The sequence below is a fragment of the Heterocephalus glaber genome, unplaced genomic scaffold (genome assembly GCF_053883595.1).
Source record: "Heterocephalus glaber isolate CG9 unplaced genomic scaffold, H.glaber_assembly_v1.0 deba00001577, whole genome shotgun sequence".
NCBI classification, from domain to species: domain Eukaryota; kingdom Metazoa; phylum Chordata; class Mammalia; order Rodentia; family Bathyergidae; genus Heterocephalus; species Heterocephalus glaber.
The window spans coordinates 31,583,088-31,603,936 of NW_028258358.1; the positions used below are offsets into that span (position 1 = coordinate 31,583,088).

Sequence of the window (20,849 nt, forward strand, 5' to 3'; positions counted from 1 at the left end):
TTGTCACATCTTCTGAACTTTCCTCCAGAGATTAAGTCCATTCAACAGAGGGTTGGCCTTAAAATTAGCTGATAATATATCACATGCACGTATCTATTTATTAGAATATCTGATAAGTCGGAAAATTCCATTTTCCACACATGCCTGATGTAAGTTTGCTATGCATGTTATCAATTTCAACAAAATGTCTCATCAGAAAAATAATTACATCTAACCAGAGTGGCCATGATGCTTTATCTGGCCTGCTATTCATTACTAAAGAGAGAAGAGAAAGTCTCAAAAGTATCCTCCTTTGTTGATTCCTCACCTCTCAATGTGAACACAGGCTCAAAGCCACTTGTATATAGGTTCTTAGATATGTAAAATAACCTATGCTAACCAAGAAATGCAGAAAGATACGGTCATAGTTTACTTCATCTCTCTTGGATCTCAGAATTTTATAAAACATCTATTATTCAGTGCCATCTGTTGGGACTATATTCAGACAAATGTAGGAGGCATTCAACATTCCCCACTATTCACCACTTGACCCATTTTGGGGCCTGTGTTCGTTTCACAAGAAAAACAATCTTGGTTCTCTAAGGCCCCAGTGTGGGAGGAGCAGGCTCCTGTCATCTCTCTCCTGAAATACACCGCAAAGTGGCTGGCCTCTCCTTGTGATGTTCAAACTGCAAAACAAAACATCCCTTTCTCACAGTTTGCTCATTCCTGGGAGCAGATTACGGAAAGCAGCTGAGCCCTAAGTATGCTGTTCTTCAAAAAAGCAGAAACAGCAATGGTCAGAGTCTAGTCCTTGCAAACAGCATCCAACTTGAGCCATCTTTCTCAGCACTGACAAAGTGGTTGAGCCACCTTGAATGTGTTTGCTTATATTCTGACTCTAAAGAAGGGGTTAGGTTTCAGGATTGGATCTGGTTGCTTTGAATGAGGCAGAATTTTGCCCTATCAAATATTTTGTGGAGAAAGCAGGGTAGGAGGTAACAATGAGATTGAAGCCTATGTACAAAAAATAAAACAAAACAAAACTATAAAAATTGGTTTCAGAAATTAAAGCTGCTTATCAATGTGAGTCTAAATTCTATTGTGCAGCATGGCTATGGCATTAGAATCCAGACTTGCTAATATGGTTGAAAAAAATGGTTTTTGGGGGGGAAGGGTGGCTCTGCCAGTCTTACATGAACTTGGTTCTATGAGAGCAGTATAGAGGGAGAGGAATTTTTCTCTTCAAGAAACCAGAAAATGAGACAATAGTCCTTTTATTTTCCTGCCTCAGAAGAGGCTGCTTTGCAGGACTACCATGAGGTTTAATTAATAAATGTATTTTCAGATTCTCTAAGGAAAGGCTAAGTTATATAAGCATTGTGATCTAGTACATTTTCATTTTCATGAATAATTTACACCTCTTGGTGAGGAGCTTGGGCAGAATTCTTTTGTATATAGCACGTAAAGACATAATATCAGTTCCAGTTTTGTGCAGCTGAAGAGAAAAATGTCAAGAGTCCTTATGTGGAGCTTTCCTGCCTGGTGATTGTCCTACTTATTATACCTCTAATCCCATTCTCTTTTGCATTTTGATGGGATTTAGGGGGACCTTTTTGGATTGAAAAGTCATATTCCCTGTAGTATTTTGGCTTTTGTTGATAGTAGTAAAACCATGCTCCATTTCTCTAATTTTAAGTTTCTTTCTTTCAGTGGAACCAATATGTAGTTCATCCTGTGTGTGTGTTATTTCCTGCTCTGGGTTTGTAAAGATGAAGAGACTAGCTGTAGTGCAGGAATTCAGACTCATTTCCTAGGGCTGAATGATGACATTCATTCTTCCTAAGAGTTGCCATGAACAGAGTAAAATGTTTACTCGTAGGATTTACCTATCCACGCATTGCCACTGCTGCCCCTCTTTTTGCACTGCTATCTGTGAGTGTGGGGAAGTGGCCAGCCTTTCCCCACAGGTGCAAGGCAGGAGAGACAAAACCAGCTGAGGCTCCACTCACCAGATATGGTGCTGCCATGTGTCAAAGATACATTGGCTTGAGGTCTGGCCTCTGCTCCTTCTAGACTTCCCTCCAGGCCACATGACTGGAGGCAGTGACTTCCATGGTCAGACATGTCTGAGTCTGCTGATCATTCCAGAGGCCACCAATTGGGGGAGGTGCTAAAGATATTCCGAGATTCATTGCCTAGTCCAGAGAGGTGAATTGATCATGATAGGCCATAAAACAGAATAGTCTAATACACTTCATAGGAAGTAGACTGCATAGCAGGGTCCATCTCATCCCAACAGCGACTAGGGACACAGCTCTGAGGAACCTGTAGGAATTAGGTAAAGGACAAGTGTCCTAGCCACTTTCTTCATCACTGTGACAGAATACCCAACACCTGCAAATTGAAGGAGGAGAGGTTTACTTTGGCTCAGTTTGTAAGGGTTTCATCCACAGTTGGCGGGCTTCAAAGCAAGACAGCATGGCATAGGGACAAGGCTGAAGATAAGTTCCTTGTGTCATAGCATCCAGGAAGTAGAAAGTATAAAGGGAGGGGCTGGGGAGGGAGCTATACCCTTCCAGGCCACACCCTCAGTGATGCACATCTTATGACCAAAACCCACCTCTTAATTGAAGTCAGCTGTAAGCCCTCATAATCCAATTACTTTCCAAAAGCTCTACCTATGAGAACATGAGGCTGTGGGGGACATCTGGATATAAACCATAACATAGGTAAGGACTAGTTTGGAATTTAACATGTAGAGATGAAAGTAGGACAAAGTAAAAAAGGGATCTCACATTATAAATGTGCCATCATTCTACTTTAAAGGTGATGTCACATTTCACCATATTAGATATGCTCTATTTTCCCTTTCACATGTTAAAATAAAATCAGAGTTCAAATCTGGTCACAACTCTTAATTACAGCCTGCAATTACAGACCTCAAATCCGTCTTTCCTTGAAGCCTGGATTGGTTTGCTTTCTGTCACTGTGATAAAATGCTTGAGATAATCAATGCAAAAAGAGAAAAGGTTAGTTTTGGTTCACAGTTTTGGAGGTTTCAGTCTATGGTTGGTTGGCCCATTGCTTTGGAACCTGTGGAAAGTCAGAATATCATGATGGGAGCACATGGTAGAGTAGTCTTGCTCACTTCATGGTAATCAGGAAGCAGAAGAGAGGCAGAAAGGGCCAGGCAATAATCCCCTTCCAGGGCACTCTCCCAGGGACCTGACTTCCTTCCACTAGGTCCCACTTCTTAAAGGTTCCACAAGCTCCCAAGAGCACCAAGATGAAGGCCCAGTCTTTCACACAAGGGCCTTTGGGAGATTATAGCAAATTTAGTGCTTTTCCTCATGTCTTACATTCTTCCCAACAGTGTATGTGGCTTAGAAGGGAACTTCAGGATCAGTCTCAGACTTTATCTCAGGCAGACAGAGCAGCTATGATTACATCTCAGATCTGAAGAGGGGGACCTTGTTGCTTGTGTGAGTGGAACAACTTGCCTTGGGCCATACCACCAGTGAGGGAGAGAGACACCAGGGAGTGAGAAGTAGAGAATCTACTGGCCAGTCATACAAAATGTAGTTGAATAGGTAAAGAGGGCCTCAAAGGGCAGGATGAGAACAGGACAGGTATGGAATGAGAAGCTTGGAAACATCAGTTTACTTACCAAGAGTGAGTGTACAGATATGAGCAGGGAGAGGCTGAATGCAAGGTCACTGCTAAGGGAGCTACTTTATCAATGAAGTGATGAAATCAGGAAGGAGAGAAGAGAAAATCAGGGAGAGAGAATGAATGAGCAACAAAAATTCAGAGAGGTTTCTTAATCCTTTACCCTCCTTTGCTCACCTAGAGGCTGTATCAGCCTCCACAGTGCCTGTAGATTTCAACACCTTCCTCCTCTCTGCCACATAACCTCCATCAAGACATCTTTCCCATTGAATTTCATAAAGGATTCTTGTCTATTCCTGTTCACTTTGATTTGTGCTAGAACAAATTTGTTGACTGGTATTGTCTGACATCAGTTTACGAAAACCTATAGCTACTCTAGCAATTAAAATCCATCATGCCTGAGCATTCAGTATAGTATGCTAGAGGGTTTTTGGTCTGTTTGTTTTACTTTCAGTGATCAAATTATATTATTATTATCATTCCCCTTGATTTGTAGAATTCAAAGATCCTGGGGCCAGGGATTTAGCTCAGTGGTTTTGCCGCCTGCTCAAGGACCTGAGTTCGATCCCTGGTACCAAAAAACAAAACAAAACAAAACAAAAAAGACAAGGGAAGAGAGTTTTGGGCTGGGGATTTAGCTCAGAGGTTCCGTCGCTTGCCTTGCAAGCACAATGACCCGAGTTCGATCCCTGGTACCAAAAAAAAAAACAACACAAAGATCCCGGAGCTTAAGTTGATAAGTTTCTTGTAATCAAATACAGACCTATATTTTTAGTATTTACAGGTGCTTCTGGAAGTAGCAGCATTACAGTGATTGTTGTAAAATGTCACTTATTTTCCCCCAGTCACAGATGCATCAGGTATTGTAGGTCTGACCCAAGCAGCATCAACTAAATCTTAAAGGCAGAAAGTCAAAACTTACTACAATCATGCCAGAACTCCCCAGTACATAAAAACAGTTATGGTGCAACTTACATTATAAATTGGAATAGGAGCCCAGATCAGTGAAGTGGCTTACCCAGTTCACATGAACACCAAGGGAACCAAGCCTGGGACTCACTTATCTGTGTCTTGCCTACAGCAGTGTGTTTTCACTTTCACCACTGTCTTCTGGAGAAAGTGCCTTAGATGATCACAGGTGGGCCCCAAGGGCTACAGAGCACACTGTCCTCACAAATATAATTCAGATCACTGCCCTTCCTGCAGCACCTATCATGTGCCAGCCTTTCATGGGAATTGCTCCACTGAAACCTAAAATACCCTTGTAAGGGATCACTATTATCTCCACTCACAGGGAAGGAAGCTGCAATTTAAAGAAGCTGAAAAGCTTGCCCAAGTGGCTAAACCAGACTTAGAATTTTCTCCCAAGCTCCTAATCCTTTACTTTCTAGTGAGAAGGACTAGAGTGGTTAAGAGCCTTACTCAAGGCCGTGTAAGGGATGAGACTCAGCCTTCTAACACCAGGCTCAGGCCTCTCCCCTCTATCAAACCACAGTTCACCATGAACATACTCACTCACTCTTCCTTTTTTTTTTAAACAATAACTTTGCTTCCTCCTTAAAATTTAGAAAGATTTTTGAGGAAACACAAAGATGCCCAGAGAAGTTCAACTTGACTCCTTCTTTTTCTCCAGGTAGTTTTCCAGTATTAATTTCATAACTGTTCATTAATCATTCATTCAATCTTTGCCATTGTTATACTGACATATGTGAAAGAGCCAGAGAACCACTTTAGTTATGACGATTTAGGAGAGAAGGAATTGGTTGAATTGACTCCTATTGTTCATATTCTTTTCTTGGCTCTTTTTTGATATCTGTAACATTAAGGCTGGCCTTGAACAAGGAAAGAAGTTGAAAGGGAAACCTAAGAAGTGTATTTTTAAAAGTCCATTGTGCTTCTTTGCTTTGGACAAAAGTATTTTAAGGATTGGTTAGGTTTGGGGGGTTTTGTTTGTTAAAACTAAGCTGGCAAGTCCCCTCCTCCTTCTTCCTGCTGCTTGTGTGAGACATAAGAAAATAGATGAAGGCTGAGAAATTGAAGCACAGATGTTTATTAAACAAGGGTGGGTGCTGAGAAATGCCCATAGTCATTTACTCTAAGTGCAGTTATCTAATTATTAATAAATACTGTCTTGTCAAAATATCACATTTGTGGCTTAGACTAGGAAAATAAAATAGTTTAAATATTTCCATATATATATAAAATATGTACATATATATTACCATTAATAAATGCTTACTACTACCAGCACTTATTGAATACATTATCTAATTGTCACAGTGCCCTATGAGTAGGAACAATTTTCAATTCCCATTATAAAGAAGAAGAATACTCAAAATGAAAAATATCACATGATATACCCACGGTAATATGCCTACTAAGCCTGGAAGCTGAGTTTTATCCAGGTCTAACTTTAAAGAAGGGGGAATTCTGCCACTCACAGGATGTTAACCTTCTCCTGCAGTGGACACTGGCCATCATGCACAAATGGCTATCGTGTTATTGTATTACAAGATTTTAGTTTGAACAATTATTAATATGAATTGACAGTCAAAACTTTAATGAAAACAACAGAGAAATTGAGTCTAGATTAGTCATCCATGACAGCATATACATGTAAAGAAAGAGAAGTGCATTTTATATTTTTAAAAACCTTAATCTCATCAAAACCAAGTTTATTTCCAACATAGGGAGTATCATGCTGTCATATATTTAAAAGCACAATATTATTTGAATGTATATTTATCAGAAACTAAAACTAAATCTGATTTAGGATTATGGATTCTAAAATAATAGCCTAACAGAAAGCAACCATCATTTATCAAAATCCAGTATTACATATGAGACACTTTATAGGCATTATTTCATTTAATAGTCAACATAATTCTGTGAAGTGCCTCATGCATTTTCCAGATGAGAGAAATAATTTGCTTAAAATTCAGGGAAGTAGGAGGTGGCTGGACAGGTTTAGACCTCAGGCTCTCGTGCCTACAAATCTGGTGACTTCATCATATTTGAATTAGATTGAAGCTCATAATCAATGTAGGATTGGGGTGAGCGTCTTTCTATAGCTCTCCTTAAAAACTCCTAACTACTGAGTTTACTATTGGTTTTAAAAGTTTTAACCACATAAGAAGAAAGTTCTAGTAGAGGTACTTATTGAAACTCCAAGTTCAATATCAAAATGATCTGAAAATATTGTTAGTGAGATCAATAAGGGAGTAAAGCTTAGTTCAAAGAACAAGAGCTAGAAACACAGGGGTAAGAGGATACTACTTCACTCTCCCAAGGGTGATAAACTGTCAGGTAATTCTGGCTGAAAAGAGTCTACCAGAAGGACCCCTCTTATCCAGGGCTTCCTGTTTTTCAAACAACATAATTTTTAAAAAGAGATACCATTTTTCTCTACTATCCCCATAGAACTTCACTTTCATATCAGTCTCAAGTGGATTAAACATCACTGGTTAAGCCCAAATGCTTTGGCAGCTGGCAGGAGACAACAGAAACTTAATTTGGCTTTAAGTAAAACCATAGGCTAAATTAGAAAGTGAGCCATGGATATTAGTGATAATTCAGGTGCATACACAGAAAACAGGAGATCCCACTTTGAAGCCAAAAATAGGAAGGACAGAAGGGAGGGTAAGAAGGAAGAAGGGGTGAAGAGTTGGTAAGAATGGCAAAAGGGCAAACAGAATTTAAAGGGTACAGAGATTCAGTTCAGATGAAAAGTTCTGCAGGTGGATGCTGGTGATGGTTGCAGAATGAGCTGAATGTACTAACAGTGTAATGAACTGTGTGTTTGAAAATTGTTAAAGTGGTATATTTTATGTTATAGTCACATTACTATAAGTTTTTTAAATGATGATCTGAGTGGATATTTTGCCAAAAAAGAGGGGATTAAGGATTGACAGGAAAGTATCTAATTGTACATAGGGTTTGTTATATTAAATCTTTAAAAATTATTCTTTTTATGATAAAAATTCTTTATTGTTACTATTTCCCCTTAAGAGTTCACTTTTCCTAAATCAGATTACTAAGTACAAATGTGAACACTTCTTCAGTGGACTAAGTCTGTTAGAAGCAAGATTTATTTATTCTGATGTGCCAGGCCTTAACAAAAGCCTTAGTGGCAACAGATCTTCACACCTCTTCTCAACAAATGCATATTAAGAACCTACTATGCCACCTATATTTGGGAATACAGCAATGAAAACAAGTCCCTATTCTCATGGGCATTATAGAGTTGGGGGGCAATAAGCAAACATGCAAATATTTAGAGTCTAATTATTATGTAATGAGGATCATCTCAGAAAGTTAGCGGTGGTGCTGAAAGAAACCACTGAACTTTGTTAGTAATAAAGAAATAAAAGAGAATCTGGGAGCTGCCCTTTTTTATTCCTTTTCCTCCCTTGGTTTCTATTTTGATAGCTGTCACACCAACATTTTGGGGTACTTCCTGGGAAATTATTAGGAAGGATGGGTTAAGCCTGGGTTAAGGAACCACCACACTGCAAGGGTGCCAGTGTGATACAAGCAGAGAAACTAAGGCCTCAGAGAGGTCACAGTAGCAGCACAGACAAAACTTGTAAAATTCCACTGAAGGTTTTTTTCCTTTGCACCACAATTTTACACACAATTAAGTGGTTCTGTTAACCTCTTCCTCATGGCTCTGCCTCTGTCTCTTTCTGACATACCACACACACACACACACACACACACACACACACACACAGAACTAAAAAGGTAGAAAAACTAATTGTCTTGGACAATTTGTTAGATGGAAGTGTCACTTCACCAATTTGAGAAGTGTGCGAGAGGACAACAACACACAAAGACATATTTCCATGCCTGGTACGTAACATTACTCTGACTGTTCCTTTCACTGAATTTTAGCATTGGGTTGCTTTTCTGCCTCAGTGTCTCAAAAGCCAGTTTTTAACAGGCTGAATTATACATTCAGCTCCACTGTTTAAAAAGATACTGTAGCCAAAATGTGCTCAGGATTCTAAGTCTGACATAATGGTAGCAGACACAAAACAGGGCATTGAGCAGAATTGGGGACTTTATGTTAAATTCAACAAGAACTTGCTTCTGTGATTTTTTTTTTCTTGAGCTGAATCTTCAATTTATTACTTTGAGAAAAATTCCATACTGAAAAACCCCATATTGTATAAATGAATGTTTTTTAAATGTCTTTACATTTGTTGCATAAACTGATTTTTTTCTAAAAAACTCATTTTTGCTTTAATTTTTCTTGGACACTTTGTGAATGTGCATATCTATCAGTTTTCTTTATTTATTTTTAATTCTTGAGGTGCTAGTTAGTAGCCTTGAAAAGACTTAAGGTGTTCTGATGTCAACAACAAAATCAAACAAAAATAGAGAAAAATACTGCCCACTTACACAACAAAATAAGTCTTAATATTATGTTACATAAACTGATTTTTAAAGGTATGGGAAATTTTTTCTTATATTCTACCTTCATGTCCAGAAGTCTCCGATAGATTACCTCAGATGTGCACACATACACACATATGAAATGACTTTTTAAGTGTTTGTTCAAAGTTCCTTGGTTACATGGTTTCGAACTCAGTTTTCCTATGAACATAGCAACAGTGTTGGTGGTTAGGTCTCCAGGCTGGTCTAGAGATGCACTGTACACACAGGTCTTGAAACCATGAAGCAGAACGTGATGTTTTAAAGTTGAATTCTACATAACGTTCTTTCCATGTATTGAACAATGGGAATCTTTACTTCAGTTCAAAGGGCTCTGCAAAGGTGTCTTAACCATAGTAGGCTCTATGGATCCACTACATGGGGCTCAGTGCTCATGATATTAATCAAGGATAATACTGTGCGAAGTATAGGCCAAACTCCATCCTTGTACATGGATGTTTCTGTTTCTTTGAGCTTCAGTAAAGACATCAGAAGGATGTGCCTATCTCAAACTTCCAAAGTGTGACTGAAAATTTCTTCCCCTCCTTCACCTGCCAGAAGTAGAGGAGCCTTAATCCATGGTGAATTCCATTACTGGAATTTAGTCAAGAAAGCTTTGGTGTGGTGTGGAATCAAGACTGTCAAGTGAAAAATATAAAAAAGATAAAATCTGAGGTCTATTTCTGGGTAGCCAACAAAACCATGTACACAACCCTCTTTCTTGTTTTCCATATGCTATGGGCTGATCTGCCTACTTCTTTTTTTCCTTGTTCTCATGTGGCCTTTCCAATCCAGATTTTATAGGATTTTTTTCCCCTCTTCTCTACCAGCTGCTGAACAAGCATGGTCTCATAGCTTCTCTTTTCCAGAATAAACACATAACACTCTTGGGTATATTTTTGTTTTAACTACTTCTAGAGTACCAGGGACACGACCAGGAATTTTAAAAAGTCTGCTTCTCATATCCCTTTTACCTCTTTCCTTATTTATATCCTGTGGGAGGAAAAAAGAAAAGAAAAAGAGACAGTCACACTTGGATGACATATGGACTGTATGAGATCTGTGGACAATCCTCCTATCAATGTGAAACCAACAGAAGTGATCTTAGGATGTCAACAGGGAGCTAAGAATAGAAAGATCTGGTACTGGGGTAGAGAAGGAGGACCTAACTCTGATTGAAGCATAAAGAATTTCCCATTATTCCTACTTCCTTTTCCCTCCATGGATATGCCAGCCTTGCACCCCCGCTTTGGAAGGGCAGGCAGAAGGTGCATGAAGAGGAGGATATCCAACCCCATAGGGATACTGACTTCCTGGAACACAGAGCATGACTGGGTGATGGATCATTTGAGGGACAGCTTTTGTCTGATAAAAATACATCAGAGATGCCTTTCCAGTTATCCCCAAAGCCCTTATTTTCCCATCCAATCACTTTAGGGTTATGGACAAAAAAAATGTTAAAGCCATCTAGTCATTTCATTTGTATGGCTTTTGGCAAAACATCAAAGGTTTTTTGTTGTTGTTTTGGTTTGTTTGGGGCTTTGTAATGAATTCTATTTGGTCTGGAAAGCTCCAGATACTTTCAGAAATACTTTCTGACCAAAACCAGTTACTCTAGAATGACCTTGGGAGCTTGGATCACTCTCAGTATGAAACCATTAGGAATGATCCTCAAGATTTCCCCAGGCAGTTGGAAATGAGAGAGGCTGGGGCTTCGGTGGAGAAGAGCCCATGGGCAGAGCTTAACTGCTGTCATTGTGACAGTCTAGGTATTTCCACACCTGGCATGGCCTCGCGTGAGGAGTAGAAATGGACTCAAGTCAGGAATTTCCATTCGTGGATTCTGTTGCATGCATTCTGAGTTGTCATGTCAGTGGGGACCCTGGTCAGTATTTTCAGTGAGGCTTTTATTATTACTGCTTTTTATGTAAACAGTAATTATTAGTATTTTAAATGTTTTTCATCTATATTAGAAATACATCAAAAACTTCTGTTCAAATATAACAAAGTGAAAAATAGACAGAAATGAGCCAGCAACAGAATGATGTCATTGAAAATAGAGAAATTAGAGTTTTGGATGTGAATTTTATATTCACAACACAGAGAAAAACAGTAATTTTGATAAAACTGCTCTTTAAGGTGCTACTTATTATTTTGTGACAACCAATCTCAGTTTGCTCAAGAGGGAAACTAGCTGTCATATTTGAGAACTTTCTCCCAGAACTTCAGTATATGCTTTTTCTGTGCAAAGCAAAATACCTTTGAAAATAAATCAAATGTGATATGACACTGCCCTCCCTCAGAGCAGTATTTCCCCAAAATAATGAATACAACTAGTTTTCAAAGTGTCTTTACATATACCACTAATTATCCCTGAATTTTTGATACGATTAAAGTCTATAAATAGTCATGAGATAGGCCCAAGGAAGTTATCAAAGGTGGACATTTGTTAACATGTATAATTACAATTGTTTTAATTAATTACTTTTTATCTGATATCATGTTCATCAGAAGACAAAAGATACTGCTTTGGATGTCACTAATCAATGTTATGATTAAATATCAAATTCAGTTGAACCCAAAATATACAAATGTGCCTGTGTCTTTGCGCAATTTGCTTCAATAAAAATCTCCACAGTTCTTACTCTCTGACGAGGTCAGGGAATCTCAGACAGACTGCTGTGGAGAACAGATGTAAAGTAGTAACAGTAGAGAGAGGTAGAAGGAGGAAGCAGTGCCAATGGAGAGGAGTAAAAAGGAGCATGTGTGACAGAATGAGAAAACCGTAGCTAAAGAAAAATAGAGGGCCTGAGGTATAGCTCCGTGATAGACTGCTTACCTAGCATGCAGAAGGCCCCAATAGTTTGATCTCCAGCACTGCAAATCAATCTCCCCTCCCTCTCTCTTGTCATTGATTGGGATAGTAACAGGTGAGCCTCCTTAGCTTGCCCATACTTTTGGGAAATTCCACTTGATTTTCTATCTTTAAATTAAAAATAAATTTTCTTTAAGGAGATAGTGAAATATTCTTTTTCTAATTGCCTTCTGAGGATACAAGGCCCTGTAACTATGGAAGAAAACTTCTAATAAATCTACCAAGTCTGGATGTTTGCCTCTGGTAGAATTTTTATTTGTCTGCCATGTTTCCCTCCTCCTTTCATGCTTGTGACGGATCCACTGAGATGCCTTCACGTTTCAGTAAGGCCACACAAATATTTTATAAGGTATATTTTATCTATGTCTTCAAATTCAGCATTACAAAGACAGTGTTTGATAGCAATTCACAGGAGGATTTAACTAAAATATCCCTTATTCTTTTCTAAGTGTTTCATGCTTTTGATACATTGGAACAATTGGCCTTTTCACTAAAACATTTTCCCTACTGATGAAGCAAAGCAGAAAAGTTCTTAGTGAATTTAATATTGAGCTATTATTTTACAAGATAATTCATCTGATATCCCTGAATTTTTGCAGTGAGCACTTTCATATAAGAAGTATAAATATTCTAAAAGTCATCTAGAATCTCCCAATTTTAAAAGCCTATGTACTGTTCCTGGAGATCAGCCACAAGGTAGAAGGCCCAGAAAGCTTTAATACTTGATAACTAAATCCTACATTGCTTGGTCTTCTTACACTCTCCTTTATGAAAACCTGCTAGTTCAGCTGTTGAGTTCATGATGCCAATGTGTTCAAGCTCAGTGTTTCAGTTTCTGCATAGGGTGTTTTGCTTTAAGTCAAGTGCATATCACACCCTGATGAGCCCTTTTTCAAGTGATAGATAGCTCAGCCTAAGTCTATCATCATTAGGGAAGAGACAGGACAACATGCATATTTCATAGCTCATTACTCGGACAAGGAAGGGATAATATATTCTTTTTTTATACTGAGGTTATCTGTTGGTCAAATGCCCTGTGCTTGTTTCTTGGAGTCAAAGCCAAATGCCTGGAAGATGCAGGATGAACTGTCGGATAGACCTTCTCTCCTCATCCCAGTCCCTCTTACATGGTGGCCTCAACTGATGTTGCTATAGCTTGTGCTGATGCCCAGCTCAGGAAGCAGTTATCCAGAATTGTGGGTATCTCTCCCAAGAAAGTGAACCTGATGAATCTACACATCAACAGCTCATAGCTGAATTCAATCCAAAGATATATTTGAGTTGTTTTTCCTAACATAAATTTCCAGCTTCTTTTGGAAAATGGAAGGTCAAGCAATATGGAGCCCAGGTTTCTGCAACTTCAATTGCCTGGAGCTGAGTGGCTGCTGCCAATCTCCCTACCCGGTCCACTCACTTACATTCATGTCCTAGCAGGCCCCAGTGGACTATTTAGACAGTACCTAACTTAGTCCACCTTTTAATAAGCTTCCATTGACTATGAGTCAGGTCCTTTGCTGAAGATAGAAGAATTATTAAATGGCTGCTGGTAACACATTTAGTGGGAAATAATCCATTTGAGGTTCTTTGGAGCCACTCATGGTTCATCTTTAATAAGTAAATATGAGACGAATCATGGACTAAGTTCATATGGTGGTAACTTAGAGATGCATATTGAGCAGAATCATCAGATTCGGAAAGCCAACCACTCAGGGGATAGTTTAATTCACTAATTATGATTTCTTCACCCACAAGTAGACTCTATAGCAACCAACCGATATTTTGGCATTATAAATACCCTTGTTTCAACTAAAGGGGCCAGGAAAGATTTATGAAAGTGCTCATGACTTGAGATCAAATGTGTCTTTGTTTTAAAAATAGAATTATGCATTTTGTGGGCATCAGCTATTCTCACTTTCATGTGTTCTCCTCTTAGTGGAAAAAGGAATTGAAAATAATGCCTTCAGTTCAGAATTTTGATTTACCATACAAGATTGGCAAGACTCTCATTTAAAAATCTAACCTCCTGCCATGGTTCTTTGCTGTATAAAATACTGCTCACTTAAGAGACTAGCCTGTCAGGGAGATAAATAGAAATGGATCTTGTTCAATACGTTTGGTTTCTTTCCTATCATCATAGCTTGCCAAGGTTTCTCAGAAGCTGACACTGACGCAGCGGTGCTGTGGTTGGGTAGGGTGTTTTGTTACTGTAAGCAGTCATGGTGTGATATCCACTGGGAGGCCTCAGCAGGGTGTGGTTTGCCACCCAGGCACAGATGCCTGAGAAAGCCCCAGTCTCACAGGTCCCTCAGCGATCCCCTCCATGTCGCTCCTCCAGACAGTGCCCTCTGTCTCATCCAGCACTCCTGGCTCTATTTTCTCCAGGCCCCACCCCAGGGCCTCTTCTTTCCCTGATTCTAAAACTCACAGGAGCTCCTTCTGACCACTTTCGTCAGCTGGCTTCCAAAAGAGGGACAGACAGGCTCTTGGGAACCACTGCTTCTCCTCATCCTGTCTCAGACCATCACCCTTATGCCTGAGAGGGGATTTTGTGCTCAGAGCAGAGTCAACGTCTGGCTTATGCAAACCAGTTAAAGTTGTTTGTGTCAGACTACAATACATATTTAGGTTGTAAAGTATGGCTAGAAATTCTTAGTCTACTAAAAATCAAGGAAATATATATTAAAATTCAAATAAAACCAACAATGCATCAGGAAAACATGCAAAATATACATATCATCTTATTTTAAATTACATTTCTTTAGTGCCAATCACAAATATAATCTGAATAAAGAAAAGCCAAATATAACTCCTAACCGCAGAAGCAACAATCAAAGGAGGAGTAGCTAAACACGAGGCATCAATTGGCAACTGTACTTCATCTGGAACCCCATTCTGACTCTACTTCCAGGGTATATTTTAAACCCCAGAGTGCATTTAATTCACATGTACCAGTAAGCTATAGTTCTCAGAAAAAAATTTAATATCAAATGATGTTTTCAAGAAAACTGTTGTACTAGAAAATGGAATTCCTAAGGAGAAACGTCCAAAGCTTTCCTGATGCCTAAAGTCAAATCTCTTGAACCTCTTGAATAACTTCAGCTGTTAACAATGCAACTTATTTTTTTTATATCAGATACATACTCCATAAGATGGCCAAAGACACAGCTCAGTGTTATCAGTTTTCTGGCTTAGATGCCAGCCAGCAGTCACAGCTGCAAGTTCAGTAGCATCAGAGCTCATTTATATTTGTGTCTTTATCTATATATTGGCCCATGGGTAGGCTGGGAAAGAGGAGAAAGAAGTCTGGGTGAGCCTAGTTAATACTTTTAGTTAACGCTGAGACTGATTTATAGTCCAGTTAAACCTCAGTGGTCATACGTGTCTCTTTGTCAAACACAAGTTCAAAGCATTGTTGTAACTAATTTCTGTAATGCAGATTCACCCATTCTTATTTATGTATTGCTGAGCTTTCTGTAGAATACTTTTCTTTCCAGGTGGTTGGGAATTTCATTCCATATAGCATTTTTATTTCAATCAATAATCAAGAATATAAATACACTTCAAAATATTCATTATTATATGTCAATTTTTTCCATAAGTATTTTAGAGAGACTCTTGCAAAAATAAAAGAAAACACAAAACCAGGACATGATCTGTTGCCCTAAGAAACATTCTTGTTTGGAAAATTTAGATAGCATTGAAGCTCAAGAATGAAATAGAAAAATTCCTATTTAAATATCAAATATCTATAAATGAAGTTATAAGCTGGCCATTTAGAGATTATTATCTAATTATACACTATTCAAAGATAATATGATAATATTCAAATGCAAAAGGCTATAATGTTTACACATAAAATTGTAATCTTATTTTTGTTCATATTTATTATTATATGAAATAAATACTATTTCTCCCAATTAACTTTAAATTCCAAGCAATTTTTTAAAAAAGAATTATCTTAATATCTGCTTTTGAGCTTCCATTAAGTACAAATACTTAATTGTTCTTCCTCTATTTTATCAATTCTATATACATAGGTATGTTTCAGTAAAATAAAGAATGTGCATATTTATTTTGTAAGATAAACCATTTGAGTGTACTAAAACTGTAACTACAGAGCATTCACTCAAAAGGAAAAATATTCACATGTATAAATTCTAACATAATGTGATAATAAATTATATTTCTAGAAACGAAGTTTTACTAGGAAATGAATCCCAGTGTGTGTGTGAATATTAGCTGACCCTTATCATAAAGAAATTTTATCAGTTATTCCTCAACAAGGACTCTCAGATGTCTAACAAACATTTTGTTTATTAATTACACAAAGTTTAGACAAAGCATTGCATAAAAAATAAATATTTTTGTTAGAGTGTTTAAAACTTGGCTTTTAAGCTTAATATTGAATGAACCAGACCACATAGGCCAAACTCCCCTCCCTCTCCTTTGGAGAGCCATGGAGTTGCAAATGAACTTGAAATCAAACTGCAGCGACCACAGTTTGCATTTGATAATTTAGCCCTATTTGTGCTTTACCTTTGCTTTTGGATTTATTTAGAATATTTTAACTGCTTGATTTTATTTTTATCCCTTTTTTCTCTCTAATATGTGACATTTAAACATACATTACCTGGCATTTGAAACTGGTTGATGTTATATCTTGAGAACAGAATTACTTTTAATAGGAATATATCTTTGAATTATGTAAGTTAATAAATATTATTTGATTTATTATAAATTTTAAGGTACTTATATTTAGGCTTACAAACAACTCTTTAAGTACAACTGAATCCTCTGATTAGAATTCTGGGGCCGGGGATTTAGCTCAGTGGTTCCACCTCCTGCCTCATAAGCGCAAGGCCCGGAGTTCGATCCCTGGTACAAAAAAACCCCCGAATTCCTGATCACAATAACAAATATTAATTGCACAACTATGTGACTCTTTAATAAAGAGATTGAGGTTTAAACAGACTGCATGGCTACATATATGCTGTCACGGTTTTACAGAAAGCACTGTGTATTTGCGTCATCATTTTTTACAGTAGCCACATAGCAGAAGTGGTTAAGTGAAAAAAATGCTGAGCATGAAGGGTGGGGATTGTACAAAATTTTAACTGCATCAAAATTATGAGAAATTGAAGAAAGTTCCTATTTTCAAATATCTATTTTCTAAGAGTAAAACTTAAACGCATTATTTTCCCTCTCAGAAAGAGACCTAAACCATGCTTGTGTTTTTCTTTAACAGATAATTCTGAAGTAATCAGCAGAAATGGAATGGAATGCCAAGAATCTGCATTGAGAATAACTAAACATTGTTACTGTACATACTATCCTGTTTCCTCCTCAATAGAATTGCCACAAACTGCATGCTAAATAAAGATTTAGTTCTTCTGGACAGACCACAACTCTAAGAAGCTAGTGCTGCTATATCATATATGAGTATTAAATATGGTATGCTTAGTATATTCCAACCTAAGATAGTTAACTACCTGAGACCAGCTGTGATGTTTAAAGACATAAAGGATAAAGTTTACTTTTAAAGGGTTTCTAAACATAGTTTCTGTCCTAGGAATATTGTCTTATCTCCATAACTATAGCTGATGCAGAAAAGTCCAGACAATGTACTCATTTCGACTCAGATACTTCAAATTTAGCAATAAATAATTAGCATTAGTTAAACCTATTCCAAGGGCAGGTTCGATTCTAACTCCAATCACTGTCATTTCATTTACTCACTGGATCTAAGGGTATGTTTCACTTCTCAACACGATGAACGCTGCAGCAAAGATGAGAAGTGAAGTAAAACAGATAGATACCTGTCCTGCAGGTCTAAAATCTGAACGAAAGTCCAAGCACAAGTACAGGGGACACATCAAAGTGTGGTGTTTGGTTTGCCTGGAGATGCCGCATTGAATCGTGTGATTCTAGAATAACATTAAATAGATTGAAAAAGAAACTTTGCACGGTATGAGATTCATACCCCACCCAACAAAGTCTTGAAGGTATTATTTTACAAGTATATTTTTAAAGTTGTTTTATAAGAGAGACTTTGTAGAAGTGCCTAGATTTTGCCAGACTTCATCCAGCTTGATAAGAATGAGAGGCCCATGCCAATAGTCTAATCTAAGGGATTAGTCTTTCAAACTCACCATCCGGTTGCCTGTTACAGAATAACTCTTCTAAACTAAAAACCTAGTCAAACAAGGAAGCTGTAGGTGAGGAGATCTGTATAATATTCTAATTTAAGTAAGTTTGAGTTCAGTCACTGCAAATTCGACTGTGACTTTAATCTAAATTACTACGTAAACAAAGAAGTAGATAGTTTCACTTTTTAAAAAAATCCATTACGGTTTTGCATTTCAAAAGTTGGATTAAAGGGTTGTAACTAACTACAGCATGGAAAAAATAGTTCTTTTAATTCTTTCACCTTAAAGCATATTTTATGTCTCAAAAGTATAAAAAACTTTAATACAAGTACATACATATTATATATACACATACATATATATACTATATATGGATGAAACATATTTTAATGTTGTTTACTTTTTTAAATACTTGGTTGATCTTCAAGGTAATAGCGATACAATTAAATTTGTTCAGAAAGTTTGTTTTAAAGTTTATTTTAAGCACTATCGTACCAAATATTTCATATTTCACATTTTATATGTTGCACATAGCCTATACAGTACCTACATAGTTTTTAAATTATTGTTTAAGAAACAAAACAGCTGTTATAAATGGATATTATGTGTAAATGTTTAAAACATCCATTTTCTTTGTGAACATTTTAGTGATTGAAGTATTTTGACTTTTGAGATTGAATATAAAATATTTTAAATTTTGGCATCATCGCCTGTTATGAAACTAGATGCACCAACCATATCATTTTTTTGTTTGACAAGAAAGAAATCTGCATTTTAATTCATGTTGGTCAAAGTCTAATTACTATCTATTTATCTTATATTGTAGATCTGATAACCCTATCAAAAGAGAATCACATTCTAAGTGTAACCTGACATAGTGCTTGTATCATTGTATTTGTTTTAATTTGTGGAAAGGTTTGTATCTAACTTGTATTACTTTGGTAGTTTCATCTTTATGTATTATTGATATTTGTAATTTTCTCAACTATAACAATGTAGTTATGCTACAACTTGCCTAAAACATTCAAACTTGTTTTCTTTTTTCTTTTTTTTCTTTGTTGATTCATTTAAACTCATTGAAAACATAGTATACATTACCAAAAGGTAAATTATGGGAATCACTGATATATTTTTGTAGATTAATTGTTATAACACTGTCTCTTTTTTTCTTTCATGATACTGATTTTAAAAATTATTAGCACACAACTATTTTCAGCCCTTTAATAATGGAGCATCAAAAACATCACCTGTATCCCCAAGCAAATATAGAAGACTGTATTTTTTACTATGATATCCATTTTCCAGAATTGTGATTATAATATGCAAAGAATCATAAATATGCCATTTACAATAAGGAGGAGGCAAGGCAAATGCATAGATGTACAAATATATGTACAACAGATTTTGCTTTTTATTTATTTATAATGTAATTTTATAGAATAATTCTGGGATTTGAGAGGATCTAAAACTATTTTTCTGTATAAATATTATTTGCCAAAAGTTTGTTTATATTCAGAAGTCTGACTATGATGAATAAATCTTAAATGCTTTGTTTAATTACAAAAACAAAATCACCAATATCCAAGACATGAAGATATCGATTCAACAAATACTGTAGTTAAGAGACTAACTCTCCACTTGTATGGGAACTACATTTCACTCTTGGTTTTCAGGACATAAAACAGCACTTCACAGAAATATTCTTTCAGCCATATACCACTGGTAACATTTCTACTAAATCTTTCTGTAACATTTAAAGAATTCCCTCATTCATTATCTTACACTGTAAACAGGAGTCTAATTTGTATCAATTCTATGTTTTGGTTGTAATATTCAGTTCACTCACCCAATGTACAACCAATGAAATAAAAGAAGCATTTAAAAGGATTGTATATAGTCTTTCTCCTTTTCGTATTAGACAGACTGATAATTAGCCAAACAAAAAAGTTTTTGCATTCACGTGGATAGTTTTCAAAGAAGATAAGCTCTGGTTCTCAAATGGGAAATGAGTTGTTCTCGCTTTGGGCTTTAGCTTTTTCACAATGAGAAAAATAATTTAAATGGTGATTTGGATGTATTTTTATTATTCTTTAAAATTAGCAATAACAATAACGATTCTGCCTGATAATGAAGAGACTGAGCATCAATAACTAAATGTGGGGAAAAAAATAGTTTCCTTAACAGACAAGAAAGTACCCATTAGCCTATAAGACAGGTTTCTGATAAGCTCTTGAGTGGACAAAATGTCCTGGACCTGAGACTCAAAAAAGAGACAGAAAGGTGAGTTCTGTTCTCTGCATAGATGCTGGCCAGGCAGACTAAGGACAAAACAGGTTCAACAGAGAAAAGGAGATGATGGTCCATTTCTAACCATCCTCTTCCTAAGTGCTATAGACAAAAGGAGTCACAGATTTTCCTTTGAAACTCAGAGTATTTCTTAAGGAAGGAGCCACTGGCTTCTGGGATGGTGTTTTAGTCCATTTTGTGTTGCTGCAACAGAATACTTGAGGCTGGGTGATTTATAATGACTAAACATTTATTTTGGCTCACAGTCCCGAGGTTGGAAGTCCAAGACCATGGAACTGGTACTGACTCACTTGGCTTCTGGTGAAAGCTTCATGATGTTTCAGCTCATGGCAAAGGAAGGGCAAATGTGCACAAGACACAAAACATGAGGGGCAGTCTCACATTATAAGAGCCCTTTAAAGGTCTATTTCTCTCAGTACTGTTATACTGGAAAA

General features: G+C 37.0%; 1 protein-coding gene across 9 annotated transcripts in view; it reads left to right on the plus strand.

The window, feature by feature from the left end:
* Positions 1 to 19,995, plus strand: part of Mbnl2 (muscleblind like splicing regulator 2) — a 153,215-nt gene extending 133,220 nt beyond the window's left edge. For all 9 annotated transcript variants that reach the window (XM_004870848.4, XM_004870844.4, XM_004870849.3 and 6 more), the window contains one exon: positions 17,208 to 19,995. In XM_004870848.4, coding sequence (XP_004870905.1) covers positions 17,208 to 17,222 — 15 coding nt within the window. In that variant the 3' untranslated portion in view covers positions 17,223 to 19,995. The remainder of the gene's footprint in view (positions 1 to 17,207) is intronic.
* Positions 19,996 to 20,849: the final 854 nt, after the last annotated feature.